This window comes from Dipteris shenzhenensis, chromosome 2 (assembly GCF_047967505.1).
Source record: "Dipteris shenzhenensis isolate YYH24624 ecotype China chromosome 2, Dip_SZ_1.0, whole genome shotgun sequence".
NCBI classification, from domain to species: domain Eukaryota; kingdom Viridiplantae; phylum Streptophyta; class Polypodiopsida; order Gleicheniales; family Dipteridaceae; genus Dipteris; species Dipteris shenzhenensis.
In genome coordinates this window covers 20,526,544-20,544,329 of record NC_141597.1, presented here as the reverse complement: position 1 = coordinate 20,544,329, position 17,786 = coordinate 20,526,544, and the positions used below count along the sequence as shown (strand labels likewise).

At 44.3% G+C, this 17,786-nt stretch overlaps 1 protein-coding gene across 5 annotated transcripts in view; it reads left to right on the top strand.

The window, feature by feature from the left end:
* The first annotated feature begins 1,574 nt into the window (after positions 1 to 1,574).
* LOC147904461 (Chaperone DnaJ-domain superfamily protein) overlaps positions 1,575 to 17,786 on the top strand; it is an 86,964-nt gene continuing 70,752 nt past the window's right edge. For 2 of the 5 annotated variants that reach the window (XR_015542281.1, XM_087386576.1), the window contains exons 1-3: positions 1,575 to 1,974; positions 2,099 to 2,161; positions 2,289 to 2,355. Coding sequence is in view for 3 of the 5 variants with exons in the window: in XM_087386576.1 (XP_087242702.1) it covers positions 1,880 to 1,974; positions 2,099 to 2,161; positions 2,289 to 2,355 (225 nt within the window). In the remaining 2 variants the exon portion in view is untranslated. The remainder of the gene's footprint in view (positions 1,975 to 2,098; positions 2,162 to 2,288; positions 2,356 to 17,786) is intronic. The other 3 variants (XR_015542283.1, XM_087386596.1, XM_087386587.1) reach the window with 3 other exon arrangements.

Here is a 17,786-nt window from a genome sequence, read left to right as displayed (position 1 = left end):
CAATAATTGATGGAATTGTTATGTAACTGGAACTATAAGAAAATGAAGCATAGAAGGTAGCAAGAATCCTAGACTGGGGAGAAATGACTGCCAGAAACCGGAAGATACCTACAATGTTGATTGCTTGGCATGGTCTTTCTCTATCTGAGACTACCTTGGAATCCGTTTACCAGATATGAAGAGCATTTCTAGTCAAGGATGTTGATGTTTGAAGAAGGAAGGAATGTTACACTCAAGTTAGTATATGTAGCATGACCTCAGATGGGTTGGTGACAGAAAGTCCTTAAGAGAGTATAATGGTAATGTATATAAATGGAAACAGTCAATTGTTATGTTGTATTACAGGGATTAGTCAAGGATTTAGCTATGGAGGTCTAATGATCAGGGTGCGAGCTAGCTAGAAGATTCTGAGGTCCCAATGCACATTAGTTTAGGTTGGTTCATTAACTATGCACCTAGGGTCAATATTAATGCATGGGGAGGGGGACTAAGGCTTAGCAAGGAGCTAGAAATAGCAAGGAACCTTATAGGGACGTGGAGCATGGTACAATTGATAGAGACATATGTTTTGTGAAAAAGACCCAAAAGAGAGGGGGGGTTGTGTGAGAAAGGCAAGGGGAGGGGAAGAAGATGGCAGATGCAAGCAACATGGAGCATGCCACGATGATTGATTGGGTAGGGAGGCGACTGTGCGGGGGAATGCATACTTAGATTAACGAGGTTTTAGACACGTCTACATGGGGGTGCATCGAGTCTCCCTGTTCGGGTGTGTATTCTTTACACACCTAGGCGAACGAGCGCAGTGAGTATCTCGCCATATTTCTCAATGAGTATCTCACCATATTTTGCAGTGTCCGCACAACAAATAACTTGTAACCCTCAGACGCTTTGTCCACTATGGAGAAGTTTTATGTTTGTAGAGAGAAAGGTACTCACAGGTTTTCCCTGTACTTTTAAAGTTAAAATATCACTAAAATACGAACAATTCTACAAACTCTAAAATGAATCTTTGAGGTAAAGTTGAAAAACTTGAAGCTCATACATAGTTTGTCGTTTTTCGTCAACACCGAGTGATTCACACTCTTGTGGTGATGTATGGGACCCTGCCACGTGAGTTGCATGCCCCTACAAGAGTGTAGCTTTATGATCCTTCACATCCACTTACATGGTAGAAAGAACCCAAAATGAAAGTTTGGCTTTGAGACTTTCTCGGTTGTCCATTGTAGACGTCCTCAAAACAATCAAAGTAGACTTTCTTGATTGTCTGAAACTTTGAAATAAATCTCTGAGGTAAATTTGAAAACTTGAAGTTTCATTGTACATAATTTGTCGTTTTTTCGTGAACACGAAGCTAGAGTAGACATCCTTGAGCTGGCATCCTCACAGTGTTGTGGTGATGTATGGGACCCTGCCACGTGAGCAGGACAGCCTTGCAAGAGTGTGATGAGTCAACATCGAGGTGCCTGTCTCGATAAGAGCTCTTAGCTTATTATCCCCGGCTCCAAAATCGAAGTTTGGCTTTGAGACTAGTATCCCCGGCTCCAAAATCGAAGTTTGGCTTTGAGACTTTTCTGGTTGTCCATTGTGCTGACACTTTGACATAAATCTATGAGTTAAATTTGAAAAACTTGAAGTTTCATTGCACATAGTTTGCCGTCACAGGATACCCTGCCACGTGAGCAAGACGCCCTCCAATTTATGCAAGGAAAACAACCTACAATCTTTGAGACGTTTGTGGGTTGTCCATTTTGAAGACGAACCCATTACGAACTCCCGGGAATTCAAGCAGTGTCATTTCTCTTCTCATTCAAAATTTGTCTCAGCGCCAGCAAAATTTGCCCTTTCAGCAGCATGTAGATCGGCATTCATCGCGCCAATCATGCAGCTTGTAATCCTCGTCATTGTGTTCAGTGCCCTCTTCCAGGGCACCTCGGCTATTTATTGCGACGACGCAGATTGTTATGACCTTCTTGGGTACCTGTTCAAGGATTTTTTCAGTAGGACTAGATTTTGATCATGTGGAACTTTGTCGAAGTCTCGTGGCACCGAGAGAGAGAGAGAGAGAGTTGTTACTGAGTTGTGTCGTGTTTTCTTACAGGGTGACACAATCTGCGACAGCATCAGACATTAAAAGGGCTTACTACAAACTCTCTCTGAAGTAGTATGTTTCTCTTTCTCTCTCTTACTTCTGGCTAATCCGATCAACAAAATTTGTCTGTTAAAGCACGTGGATTACTCAGTATGGTTTGACTAGAACCGCCTGAGTAATAAAAAATGTCGCTGCGCAGTCATCCAGATAAAAATCCGGATCCGGAGGCAAAGAAAATCTTTGTGAAGATCGCAAACGCCTATGAGGTAAGTGTCTCGATTTGGTGATTGCGTTCTTAGTCCGCAGAGAAGCTTGTTTTCTTGGACTCAATAGGTTGCAATCTGAAACATCGTACTGTAACACGGAGTTCTCACACTTTAAGTTGCGTGATTACAATGCGTTTACATATCTCAGCTTTGCCAATGATGTTTAATTTCCCGAGGCTTAATAGAACTTCCCGTTCCGAAGTGTACCGTGCAGCTGCTTCACTATAATGAGACAGTGTAGTATCCGTGGACAAGTTCAAGCTGCAAGCAATTTTACTTGTAAAAATTTGAGAGGGCAGCTTTTTAGATATTGTTTTAACCATAAGATATTTTATTCTCTAGCAATCTTTGTATGCCAAGTTCTGGCCATCTAGATAAGTAATCATGACTTTTCAACGTGCATCACTCCATAAGTTATATATACGAATGCCTCATCAAATGCATTTACCTTTGGAAACTTTCTCAATATAAGTTGATTGCCCTACACAAGAATGGGTGAATCTTAGTTGTAGCCTAACCCTTGTGTGGCTTGTCATCTGTCCTTACGTGTTGATGTACCTATCTGCAGCCATAGTCAAAATCTATTGCAGTAGGTGTTGGGATATCTCAAGGTGTATGCCTCAGGCACACCTTATGTTTCTATGTGTGAGTGCTAGAGGCACAGTTAGGTGCCCACAAGCACAGTTAGGTGGTGGAAAAGCCACATAGGATGATTGAGTGAATCTAGGAGCAGATTGAGGAGCTTTGAGGTCATCAGTGATGTCAGTGACCTTGTATGAGGTGCCTACTTAAGGACCTCTTTCTTCTTCATTCTATAAGCAAGTATTCTGATTTTGTGTCAACTCTACTCTCTCCTTTCAGTGTTCCAACATGGTATCAGAGCCATTTGATCCCCCTTGAGCCCATTTCTGCCACATCATCATCATCTTCTTCTTCTTCTTCTTCACCATCTCTCCCTCTTCTCCCAAAAATTTGCTTGAGCTTGTTCTCCTTCAATCCTCAACCATTTCCCACGCCCTTTCTGCTGGAGATCCCTCTTGATTGGGCGAACTTCGAGCTGGAAGGAATTGACGAAATACGCGCGCTGCTCGTCGCCATTGCAGAAACATCGTCGAAATTCTCTACTGCAAGTTCTCTGCGCCTGCTCTGTCTTTTCCTAATTCCTTCCAGGGCAAGCTTCTCCATACCTAGAGCTACCTTGTGCTGAAATCTGAGCAGCAATGGCTGCATATTGAAGGAGAAAACAGAGAAAAACCAGTCGACTTTGTTCAAGAAGGTGAAGGCGACCTGACGCATATTTTCGCCTCTTCTTCCCAGAGGATCTACTGTGGTATACCAGCTTTCTTTTGCCTCAGAAAGCCCTCTTTCTTTTGCTTTGAAGAGTGTGATATGAGCCCTCCAAGTTCAGCTCTCTAGTTTTGACAGTTTTGACATACTTTTGAAAATGATGCTACATAAAATGCTACTCTAGCATTTTTGGTCTTTTGAAGTTTTTAATAACTTCACTACAAGTGTTGCTTCAGTTTTGTTTTGACTTGCTAGACTTGGTTGTGATTGGAAAGTGTTTATTTCATTCACTCCTATGAAGCATGCAAAAGTAGCATCATTGTTTGAAAACTAGTCACTACTATTTGCTACATCAAGTGGCTATACTTTGGAAGTATTTCAGTTCTTTTTGCCTTGTAAGAGAGATAGACACTGCCCAATATCTGGGTTAGACCCTCTCATGGCTACTTTATATAATCTTGAGAAGTTCAATGGAAAGGGGTTCCATACATGGCAAATGAAGGTAAAATTTGCATTAATGCGGGAGAACTTATGGGGACTTGTCAAACCTACTCCTACCGCTTCTTCTACGGCCTCAAATGCTGGAGAATCTTCAGCTCCGACACGACCGGCAAGGGATCCAGCAAGAGAAGAAAAAGCATATGGTATAATTGCTTTAGCTTTGGGTGATGATTACATACATCATATATCTGACTTGGAGTCTCCATCGGAAGCATGGCAGAAGCTAGATTTGATTTTTGGTGCAAGCTCTCATATTTCTAAACTATCACTTAAAATCTCTTTCTTTGAATTAAAGATGGCAAGTGATACTACTTTAGCTGCTCATGTCAACTATATGCGGAGTCTTATGACTCAGTTAGCTTCTATCAACTCTCCTATCACCCCTGATGATGCTATGGCAGTACTACTTAAAAGTATGCCTGAAAGTTTTGATCACATTGTAAGCACTTTGAAGAATCTTCCCAATCCAAACCTTGAAGGCATCATCTCAGCTCTCCAAGAAGAAGAAAGACATATGGAGTTACGGAAAGGCAATGACACTGCTTATGTTATGAAATTCCAGAAGGGCAAGTATTCTCCTTGCAATCACTGTGGAAAGACAAATCACCTTTCAAAGGACTGCTTCAAAGTTAATCCATGCAAGCACTGTGGCAAAAACAACCATAGTGAGAAGTTTTGCAGAAACAAAGCAAAAACAGAAAATGCAAATCTACTTACAGTGAATGAGCCTCCACAAGATGAGGCATCCTTTGAAGATTATGCATTTTAAATCATCTCTATGTATGCTCCAGATCTCTCTTTTTATGTCAAGGTACTCAGCCTGGATAGTCCTCCAAAATGAATGAAAATAAATTATTGTGTGTTGTGTGTTGTGTGTTTTGTAAACACCTCTGGTCACCTTATGATGTAGGCCATGTGTATGTTTGTTCCATGGTACCTCCTACAGACATTGTGTGCATGTACATGTAGGAGAGAGAACCATTGGAAGGTCTGTTTGTATCCCTTTCTGTTTACCTTACACCCAAGGAAACCCTTGCTAGCATGAGAACCTAGCCATAGATTTATCCTTGACCACCATGAGATGGCATGAGAAACTATGAGACTAGATGTATCCTTGACATAGCCTGAGGCATTTCCTTGAGGGGGGGTTTGTTGGGATATCTCAAGGTGTATGCCTCAGGCACACCTTATGTTTCTATGTGTGAGTGCTAGAGGCACAGTTAGGTGCCCACAAGCACAGTTAGGTGGTGGAAAAGCCACATAGGATGATTGAGTGAATCTAGGAGCAGATTGAGGAGATGATTGAGGAGCTTTGAGGTCATCAGTGATGTCAGTGACCTTGTATGAGGTGCCTACTTAAGGACCTCTTTCTTCTTCATTCTATAAGCAAGTATTCTGATTTTGTGTCAACTCTACTCTCTCCTTTCAGTGTTCCAACAGTAGGAAGATAGACCCATGGCTTATTACAATCGGAAGTTGAGTGACGTCGAGAAAAAATGTCCTGTGTATGATAGAGAATTGCTCAGAGTTATTCAGGCATTGAAGCACTGGAAGCCTTTTCTTTATGATGGACTTTCACGGTAAAGACGGATCATCAAGTCTTGAAATGGCTTCAAACAATCAGTGGAGTGACCAGCAATCACGATGGAGCCAACTATTTCAATAGTTCGGGGCTATGATTGAGCACGTCCCTGGCAAGAACAAGCCCGTTGTCAATGCTCTCAATCTAAAAACCTCCATCTAGACACTTTGGGGGGTCATTGTGCCAGAGATTTAACAAAAGGACGTTGATACTATGAAGGCATAGTATGGGGTTTCATATACTTTGGCCATTTGGCCACCACTATCGCTCCTGGCCATTATTCAGTTCAAGATGGGTGGCTTTTCTACAAAAACATATTATGTGTGCTTCAAGACAAATGACAGGTGCTTCTCCATGATGCCCTCGCAAGCATCAACAGTACATTGGAGAAGTTAGAACACTACTTTTATTGGCCCAAGATGCGGAAGGATGTTTGCAGTTATGTGTAGAGCTGCCAGATCTACCAAAAAGTCAAGGCTTCCCACAAGAAGGGGGCTTGTTTGCTTATGCCGTTGCCTATTGCAGAAGGTCCTTTCCAGGACATAGCCGTGGATTCCTGGTGCCCCTTATGGCATCAGTAGGTACGCTCAACACTCAGTGCTTAACTATTATTGATTGCTTTTCTTGTCCTTTTTCACCTTCTTTGCTGCCTTTTTCTGCCCGTTTTTTGATCACCAGCAACCCGTTCTCCGCGCGCTTTCAGCCCGGCAAGCAGCTCATTGATCCCTGGAGCAGTTCGTGGATAATGTGTTTTTCCAGGCGCTCTATCCAGCCTCCAGGTGTCTTCTTGATTGCAGGGTTACCTTTAGCCTCTCCTAGTGTGTTGTGGAGGTTCTTGTAGCTGCAGCCAGTTTGGGAGCTATGCACTCCCCCTTTGGTCACGCCTTCTCCAAGAAGCCCCTACAGTCCAGCCCCCTTTTTGCCTTCTTTCCTTGGCTTTTTCAACCTTGTTTTGCGGCTCCAGCTTGCTTCAAAGAGCTCTGCCTGCTTGTGTGGGCTCCTAGAGCAGTACGGGCTGTTCGTGAACTCCCAGGAACTCCTTCAGCAGGTCCCTCAGATTGTGGTGATTGTCCTAGGTTTACCTTGGCTCAAACCCCCTTCTAGGTAGTCACGACAGCTCTAGGTGTTGGTTGGCGCAATCATTTTGGTCGAGGCAGCGTTTGGGAGCTGTGAGGACTTTGCGGCCTATTGCAAGCTCCCCTTAGGAGACTTTGGCTTGCATTGGTCTTGTGAAGTCTCTCGAGCTTATCTGAAGACTTTCTAGAAGCAGCCCTTCAGCTTGGGCTGCCTCTAGAGGCCGTTGTTCATTGGTCTGAGTCAGCTTTTGGGGGTGCTTTTTTGCTGGAAGTTCGGAGCAATTTCTTGGCTGCCCGAGGTGTACCTTCAGCTCCTGGGCCTTGGCTCTCGTGCTTGTCTTGTGAGCTTGGCCCAGGCCTGTTGGGACAGCCCTTTTAACTGCCTCTTTCGGTTTGTTTCTTGGCCAGCTAGCCCTTTTTCCTGCCTCCCCTTATCTTTTTTGCAGTGCCGGGTTATTTATTTTACCTTGGAGAAAGAAGTTTGGTTCAATGGTAGCACCTTCGACTCCCCCAACTGTCAAGGTTTTACGTTCTCCCCAAGACAAACAGCAGGTGAGTTAGCAGCTTAGCTACTTAAGATATAAGGCGGTGGTGGGTAGAATTGTGGGATTCACACCCTCGAGGAGGCAGATCCTGGACTGGTTATAGGCAAGCCTAGCACTAGAGAGGGACCATTTTCAGGAGGTCACCATCTATGGAAGAGCTTTTTTTCTTCTTTAGTTGAGCTCCCTTGACACCACCCTAGCGCTTGTGGAGCAGAGCCCCATCTATCTTGGCCCGCGGCTCCTTCCATTTCCCCACCCCACTCGAGGACCCTACGCCCACGGAGGCTTACACTGGGGTTTATGGCCGCAAACAACGGGTGCAAGAGATGGCCCCTGAGTCATGTAGATATACTAGACTCGCTCTGCTCCCTATCCATGAGGATTGTTTCTTGGAATGTTTGGGGACTAGGCAGTGCTTATTTTTGCTAGGAGAGGAGCATCGTCAAGTAGGAGCTTCACAGAGTTTGGATATGCGGGAGGTTGACTTCTAATTCCTCCAAGAACACATCTATGCCCTATTTTTTATCAAAACAATCAAAGGAGTTGTCGCCATCACGCTTTGTTGGAAAACGCCTTCCCGGGCTCACTTCTAACTGTATGAACATATTAGATTGCTGAAATGTTTTTGTCACCTTCCTTGTCTCTATACTAGCCTTTTCTTACGTATCACGGGAGTAGCACCCTGATTTTCCTCCCAGCCTATTCTGCCAAGACTTCCAAGCAAGAGAGAGATCTCTATTCGAAATCACGTAAATCCAATCCTTCTCTTCTCTCACTAGCCTTAGCAAACCCCAAATCCCTAGATAGATCTAGATGCCACATGTCATCCATATAGGGCCTTCCTAATGCAACATTTCACCCCTCTCTTGGGATGCATTTAATTCCTTGCCCCTAGGCACAATCTTTGCACTAGGCCCTTGGTCTCAGATCTATCTAGTCTGGTGCTATCAGCCCTCACCTAGGACCTTGACATTAATCCCTCCCGATCATTTACATAAAGCGCAAACACATATATTACAAAGATAGATCCTATAAGGGAAATGTCGACTGATTCTTCCGAGGTCATGCTACCTCGGCTAGAGCGTAACATTCCTTCCCTCTTCAGACATCAGCGTCCTCGATGATAAAGTCTGGGAACACTCTCCGCAACTGATATACGGATTCCCAGGTAGCTTCGGATAGAGGCTGACCATGCCATGCAACCAACACCGTGGGTATCTTCCGATTTCGTATTTGCATTGTTCCTCGGTCCAGGATTCTTGTTGGTTTGCGCCTTGCAATATCCTCTATCTCCTGAAACAAAACCACACCTTCGATTAGTGAGTCACCAGTATGTAAAAATTTCTTTAAACGTGAAACATGAAAAACCGGGTGCACCTTACACCCCTGTGGCAATTCTAATTTATAGGCTACACTGCCTATTCTCTTTAGAATTAACCACGGCCCACAGTATCGAGGTGATAACTTAGCACACTCTCCTGAAGTGAACGACTTCGAGTGCGAAGGAATTCTGAGAAAAACTTTTTCTCCTTCTTCAAATACTCTTATAGACCGATTTTCATCCGCATACACCTTGGCTCTATCCATAGCCTGGCGGATGTTAGCTCTCGCAAGTGCTAGCATCTCCCGCATCTGAACTACAAAGTTCGCGGCACTAGGCACTTTCTGAGGTACTCCAACTATAGTTGGATTGGCTGGCCTATAACCATAGTTCAGCTCAAACGGACTGAACCCAGTAGATGAATGTTTCCTGTCATTGTAGGCAAACTCCAACAATGGCAACCACTTGTCCCATGTATGTTGCCTCAATGACACATATGCCCTCAGCATATCCTCTAAAGTCTGGTTGACTCTCTCCGTCTGACCATCCGTCTCAGGATGATCCCCACTACTCATTCCCAACTCAGTCCTTAGTGTCTCAAATACCGCTATCCAAAAGTGACCGGTAAACTTGACATCTCTGTCTGACACTATGGATCTAGGCAATCCATGCAGACGAAATATATGTCTAATAAACAAATCCGCTACTTGCGGGGCACTAATAGACTCTCTAGTCGGAATGAAGTGAGCCATCTTGGTTAGACGATCAACCACCACAAGGATAGAATTATACCCTCCTTGTGTTGTAGGTAACCCTACAATAAAGTCCATGGAAATGCTCTCCCACTTATTTAGTGGTATTTCCAAGGGCTGTAAAAGTCCGGGTGGCTTCACCCGCTCGGCCTTACTTTCCTGACACGAGAAACACCGTGTCACATATTCATGAATATGCTTTTTCATCTTTGGCCAAAAGAAATCTCGCTTCACGAGATCATATGTCTTCTCGACACCTGGATGTCCCGCACACGGGCTATCATGGCATTGTCGAATGACTCTCTGCCTGAGATCATTCTGACCAGGTACTACAACCTTGCCATTTCTAACTAGCATACCATCCCTTATGGTATATCTTGCATAAGTTTGGCCTTTTCTGGATGCCAGGTCATCCGTTTCACTTTCCCCGGGTTTTAACACATGAGCCTTAGGCCATAAGCTCTGGACAAACTCGTCCACCTTTTGAGTTTCTCTGATCTCGGTCATTAGAGCACTCGCTAATACCGTGAAACTCAGGTTATGCATAATGCGAGACAACGCATCAGCAACCTTATTGTCTTTTCCCCTTCGGTACCGAATCGTTAGATTAAACTCCTGCATGAGCTCTGCCCACCTAGCTTGGCGGCCCCTCAAGTCAGGCTGTTTACAAAAATGTTTCAGAGTATCATGATCCACATCCACATAAAACTCTGAACCATACAGATAATGCCTCCATGTTTTCAAAGCATGGATAACAGCATACAACTCCAATTCATGAGTTGGCCAATTCCTTTGAGAGGGAGAAAGCTTCTTGCTTTCGAAGGCTACTGGCCTTCCCTCTTGAAGGAGGACTGCTCCTACCGCAATGCCACTTGCATCGGTTTCTAGGAACAACGGTTTCTGGGGATCAACTATTTTTAACACCGGTCCTGAGACCACAGCTTGTTTTATGGTGTTAAAACTTTCTTGTTGATTCTGTCCCCAAATAAAAGGTACTTTATCTGAGGTCAGATCAGTCAATGGCGATACTATTCCGGAATATCCTTTGATATGCCTTCTATAAAACTGGACAAATCCCAAGAATGATCGCAACGCGGTCAGACTCTGAGGGATTGGCCAAGTTAGTATCGCAGCCACTTTCTTCGGATCCATTTCTACCCCCTGTGGAGTAATTATGAACCCTAAGTACTCAAGCCTAACCATACACAGTATAGTTTTCTTTTTATTCACGTAAAGACTGGCTTTCCTCAAAGTACTGAACACTATCCTTAAGTGCTCACAATGCTCAGTAACACTTTTACTGAATATCAAGATATCGTCAATAAAATGTACTACGAACTTTCCGATATACGGACGTAGTAAATCATTCATAAGCATGACGAAGGTCGCTGGAGCATTGGTAAGTCCGAAGGGCATTACCAAAAACTCATAATGACCAAACCTGCTTCTAAAAGCGGTTTTATGCACATCCTCGGCTCTAATCCGGATCTGATGATAGCCGCACTTAAGATCTATCTTGCTGAAAATCACGGCTCCATGTAATGCATCTAGCAAATCATCAATCCGAGCCATCGGATACCTGTGCTTAACAGTGATATTATTTAATGCTCTGTAATCTATACAGAGGCGAAACGTATCATCCTTTTTCCTCTTTAATATCACTGGTGAAGCAAAAGGTGAGAAACTTGGTTGAATCTGCCCCAACTTGAGGTATTCTTCCAGTTGCCTACGCACCTCCGCTTCTTCAGTAAAACTCATTCTATAGGGAGGTCTATTTACAGGTTCTGCCCCCGGGATCAGTTCAATCTTATGCTGGACTTTCCGCTCTGGAGGCAACCCATAAGGTAGTTCCTCCCTAAAACATTCAGAGAACTCCTCTGTTATAAGATTAGCCAGCTTGGCCATCTCGCCACTTTGCGTAACATCAGTGCTAGTCGAAGAATCATCCATCGACTCTACCGATGCTGTGCAAAGGTACAAAAACTCTACTTGAGCTTTTCTGATTTCCATCACGGAAACCAACGGTCCCTGAGGTATATCTCTTTCACCTCGCAAGACATAAAGCACATCATTCATCTTGAATTGATATACGTGCTTTTTCCAATCAATGGCTGGATTCTTCCTAGAATGCCACGCCATTCCCAGGGCTATATCCGCATGAGCAAGCTTGGTTATTTCAAAATCAAGCTTCTTAGCATAGTCCTGAATCCGAAGCTCTAACTGGGTAACCCTTTGGTCCCATACTTCAGTTGAACTTCCATCGGCCATCCTGACTGTATACGCATAGTCAGATGGACTTGTCTTTAATTTCAGCCTCTTCACGAGCTTGGAGTTAATCACATTGTGAGTTGACGCCGAGTCAAACAACACAATGACATCATGACTGGCCACTTGCCCTTTCATTTTGATTAACTCCGTATCATTGAAGGCTGTATACCCCGTTGCTGCGGGCTTAGATAGGATGTTATCAGGTGCACTCGTCACTAACTTAGTAACAGACACACAGAACAAACAAGGTACTAACCTCTGAGAAGATCCCGCTAGCTGAATCTGCATCTCTTCCGCTCTGGGACTTCCCTGCATCTCCACGTCGCACTCTGAGATCACCATCTCAGCCATCCGACGATCTTTATTACGTGGACAATCTCTCCACTGATGAGGTTGAAGGCAACCAAAGCATAAGCCTTCTCTCCTCGCTTTTTCCCGCTGTTCTGGGTTCAAGGGAGATTTAGACCAAGCCCGGGCTGCCATTGGAGTTACTTTTCTTTTCACTCCAATGGTGGTACTTGGCTTAGGAGTTTCAGCCGGTCTCGCCTGCTTGGCTTGACCACTCGGCTGCGAACCACTCCCTCTGCTAGCCCACTTCTTCTTAAACCCAGACTTCTTCGGATACCCATACTGGGTTCCGACCTGTGCAAACCCACTTGGCTTGCTGCCCTTGGCATCCTCGTAGTTCAGGGCTATAGCTATTGCATCATCTAGCGTGTTCGCGTACTTAGCCCGAACTTCCATTTTTATTCGATCATTCAATCCAAATATGAAATCTTTCACTTGGATTGATTGAGGCAGGGGTTCGTCAACCTTCATTACACTCTCTCGAAACTTATCAGTGTATTCTGCCACTGATAAATTTCTCTGACGAAGGTTCCTATATTGATCCCAAGCTCGGGATGCCTCGTCAGGAGGTAAGAAGTGTTTCCTGAACTCTCTTTTAAACCCCTCCCAGGGAGTGGATGCTATGCCATCTTTTTGTTGTTTAATCCACCACCGATCCGCAGCCTCACTAAACATATGGGTGGCCTCGCGGATCTTTTTGATGTCATTTCTGATCTCACAAATGGCGAACGCCTCGTCCCATTTGTGTAACCAGGTCTCAATGACATCGGAGCTACGGTCGTTCATCCGACCAGAATACTTTTCCGGTCTGTAATTAGCAATATTTGGCACTTTAGCCTTCCTAGGCACGACCGTATGGACACTAGACTCCAGTTCCATTGGAGCCTTTCCCTTCTCTTCTCGAGAAGGTCTGGCAGACATACTCTGTAACGCTCTTCTAAGTTCAGATTGCCCTGCGTTGGCTTGTAACTGCTGCGCTAACAACTGTTGCAAGGCATCCTCCAGCAATGCAATCCTGCCAGATAAAGTGTGAGCTACTGGGCGCGATCCCTGCTGGGTCGGCCGGACTCCTGATTCACCAGGGTCCCTCCTGGAAGCCCCTTCTTCTGCTTCCATTTAGTTCAGTAGGTGTTTTGTTTTGGGGCTTGTGTGTTTATAAAAAAAAAAAAAAAAAAACACCCTTAGAACACTGTAATCAAAGGCTGACACAATTCAGTGTACTAACACTCTGAACATAATTCCCTATACTAGGGAATACCTGCAATCCCAGATTCACACTAACTAGGCATTTGATACATGCATATATCCCAAATCCTGCTTTCCCTATACTAGGGAAATTCCTGCAAGTCAACTCAGACTAAAATACATAGGCATAGTCTCAAGCATAATCTGTCCCTGCTACAACATCAAACCTTCACGCAGACTAATTATTAACAAAACCCTCTTCACGCAAGCAGAGCATCAGCAAACTAAATCAGGAAAAAAACACAGAATTGACGGAGGTCAAAGAGAGCTCCCTGGTCGATTACTCCCGCTACACGGTTTGATCAACTGGATTTTCACGTATGCAGGTATCCTGAAGCCTGTAGCCTCCTCGTAACTTCCTGATCGTAAATGATACGTTTCTGCCAAAGCCTTTGCAATCTCTGAGTTAACTGATCGGCGCCGTGCCTTCCAGAGGTCCCTGTTCCGTCAGGGTTACGGGAACCCTGCCCTCCGTTCCTGTCGATGACTATCTCCCAGCCCACGGACTAATCACTTGCGCTAACGATCCTACGCTCCGTCGTTCTGCGCCGACCTACCAGCAAACCCCGTCCCTCGAGTCCACGAGCGGAGAACCAGCTTCACCCCACGAGCTATCTTCGTCGAATCACTGCATCAGTCCGTTCGTCGCAATCAACGTATCGCTTCATCCGTTCAGGACCGTCCACGTGAGCGCCGCTCCTCACGGACCTCGTCGTCACCGTCGGTTGATCCGTCACCAGCGCTCCACCTTCATAGTCTTTTCATCGTGGACGCTCCCGCTACGCTCTTCCAAGCCTTGCGCTCTGATACCAACTGTCACCTTCCTTGTCTCTATACTAGCCTTTTCTTACGTATCACGGGAGTAGCACCCTGATTTTCCTCCCAGCCTATTCTGCCAAGACTTCCAAGCAAGAGAGAGATCTCTATTCGAAATCACGTAAATCCAATCCTTCTCTTCTCTCACTAGCCTTAGCAAACCCCAAATCCCTAGATAGATCTAGATGCCACATGTCATCCATATAGGGCCTTCCTAATGCAACATTTCACCCCTCTCTTGGGATGCATTTAATTCCTTGCCCCTAGGCACAATCTTTGCACTAGGCCCTTGGTCTCAGATCTATCTAGTCTGGTGCTATCAGCCCTCACCTAGGACCTTGACATTAATCCCTCCCGATCATTTACATAAAGCGCAAATACATATATTACAAAGATAGATCCTATAAGGGAAATGTCGACTGATTCTTCCGAGGTCATGCTACCTCGGCTAGAGCGTAACAGTTTTCCTCTATGTTCCTCGGTGTTCTGGGTGCCATTAGTGCATGAAATCATGCATTTTGGGTCGCAGGAATGTGTACTTATATAGTAGGCATATAATTTTTGGTAAAACAGGCACCTGGGGAAAATTTTGCATCGAAACACGTTTGGAAAATTTTCCAAACATTTGGAAACGTGTTTCCAAACGTCTGGCAACTATGGCACATGGTGATTTCATATAGCCAGATCGGTGAGATAGGGATGTCCCTTGGCCCCTCTGCTTTTGCTTTTATTGCAGAGGCTATGAGCAGTTTTCTGAGGCATTGTTACTCGTGGCCTTAGGATGCCCATTGCAGTTTTGGAGGAGCTTCTTGATGTAGAGTTTGCAGATGATATGGTAGTGTATCCAGACGGAAAGATGAACAACTTCAGGGCGTTTGTTTCAGCCATGGAGGTGTTTCGCCTCACTTCGTGACCTCTTATTAAGTGGCACAAATCTTGCGGGATTTAGGTCAATGAGTCAACTTACCTAGATTAGAGGACTGCATGGAGATTTTACTTAGGTGACTAGAGGGACTGCAGTGCAATATTTGGGTTGTCATGCAGGTTTGGACATCATGCCAGAGCAAAGGTTGGCACCACTACTTCTGAGCATTTGGAGGAAGCACTTGCATTGGAGCTTGGCCAAGCTATCCTGGTAGGTAAAGTATTGGTTGCCATCTAGGTTTGCTTGCTACTATGTGGTACATAACCTCCTTTTGGGCCTTTCCTAGATCTGCATTGTCCAGTTGAAGTGACTCACAAGGAACTTCATCTGGTTAGGAGGGGATGGCTGCCCGGCTAGGACGAAGGTGGCTTGAGACGTCATTATTCAGATAGAGTCACCTAATAAGGTCATTGGAAAAGAGGGGTTGTCACCCCTTTCTTCAATCGACGTGGGATTCCAAGCCCTGAGAATAGCTACTACAAATCATGCCTCTAAGCTCCTACCCAAGCGAGTAGCCCTCATCCTAGAAAAAATCTACCTATTACTCCTCTCCCATGGGAGCTCCCAACTCTATCCGGATCTCATGGAGTCTGTGAAGGAGTAACTCCTTCCACAACTCACTGCCAAGTAGCATGTCTCTGATAATGAACTTCATGAGCAACACTCAACACTCTGCTCTAGCACTCTTGGTCCACAATGCCTAGCCCTCCACTATGGTGTTAAGACACACCATTGGATAGAGCCCAACCTCTCCTAGGGAGCTTTTACTCGGATCGTATGTAGATAAAAAGAAAATTGTGTTTTGCATACTAGAGTATTTGGGTTTCATTATAACTCTTGATGGGTTTGAAATGGATCCAAAGAAGGTGACTGCAATTTTGGTATGGCCAGTACCGAAGAATGTGGTAGCTTTGCTGTCCTTCTTAGGATTTGTACAATTCTATAGCAGATATATTAGAGCGCATTTGGAGATTGTCTCTCAATTGACTAGACAAGGTACCTCACATTTGCGAAAAGAATCAATAAGAGAGCTTTGATGCAATAAAGAGAGTAGTGATTGAAGGACCCGTGTAAAAGATAGTTAATCCCCAAAAACCGTTTTTTCTAGAAACCGATGCAAGCGGCATTGCGGTAGGAGTAGTTTTGTTTTACAAGAAGGGAGGCTACTTACCTTTGAAAGCAAGAACCTTTCACCTTCTTGGCCAACTCATGAACAAGAGTCGTATGCCGTGATCTATGCTTTTAAAGCATGGAGACATTATTTATATGGTGGAGAGTTTTATGTTGATGTCGATCATGATACGTTGAAATATTTTTGTAAGCAACCTGATTTGAGTGGCTGCCAAGGGAGGTGGGTAAAACTCGTGTAGGAATTGCATATGGAGATTCGGTACCCAAGAGGCAAGGATAACAAAGTAGCTGATGCATTGTCTCACATTAAGCATAATATGAGTTTCATAGTATTAGAAGGTGTTTTAATGATTGAAGTTAGGGAAACTCAAAAATTGGATGAGTATGTCTAGAGCCATTGGCATAAGGTTATCGTGATAAAACCCGAGGTTATAGTTGCCCTAGCATATAGGAAAGACTATACGTATGCGAGATATACCATAGATGATGGTATGCTGAAGAGAATTGCAAGGTTATAGTACCTAATCGGAATGATCTCTGGCACATCAGTGCCATGATAGCCCATGTGTGGAACATCCATGATTTGAAAAAACATATGAGCTCGTAAAGTGAGTTTATTTGCCAAAAAATGAGAAAGCATATTCATGAATATGCCACGTGATGTTTTTCATGTTAGGTAAGGAAGGCAAAATGGGTGAAGGCACCTAGCCAAGTAGATGGGAGCGCATTTCCATGGGATTTATAGTTGACTTGCGGTAGACACAAAGAGGTTATGATTCTATCCTTGTTGTGGTTGGCCGTCTCACCAAGATGGCTCACTTCATTGTTGCGATTGAGAGCGAGTAAGTGGCCTACAAGTAGTGGATTTGTTTCTAAAGAACATGTTTTATTTGCATGGATTACCCAAATTGATAGCACCAAACAGGGATACAAGATTTACTAGTCAGTTTTGGACTGCTGTATTTAATGCACTTAGGACTAAGTTGGGAATGAGTAGTGGGGTATTCTGAAACAGATGATTAGACAGAAAGAGTCAACAAGATTCTTCTAATATGCAGAGAGCATATGAGCTTCGTACAGTTTTTGTGAGTGCGGACATTGATTTCTTATTCCTGCAGAAGCATTAGTCTCGTAAACCCATGTGCGGGAGGATCCTTCAAGGACAAAGTAGGCCCCCGTTGTAGGAGAGGGAGCACGGCATGGATGTTATGATCAAGTTATGCTAAACCCTATTCACTCTTTCATAAACCTATCCGAGCTTGAATCTCCACCCAACCAAATGCTAAGCCAAAACACACTTGTTACGTTCGAAGACACCCAACTTGATTCTTTTTCACAAAATATATATCTCTATCAATCGTAGCGTCCAAACTCATGCCCCCTTGTCCCTAGAAGGTTTCTTGCTATATTTAGCTCTTTGCTAAGCCTTAATCCCTATCCCCATGCATTTGATCAATCAAGCCCTTGCTGTGTCCTTACTAATTCATTAACGTTAATCTTGACCCTCGGCACATGTCCCTATTTTTGGAGTTAATGAACTAACCTGAACTAATGTGCATGGGGATCTCAGTTCTAGTCAGCTCAAACCCCAATCATCAAAGATTCGATAGCTAAATCCTTGACCAATCCTTGTT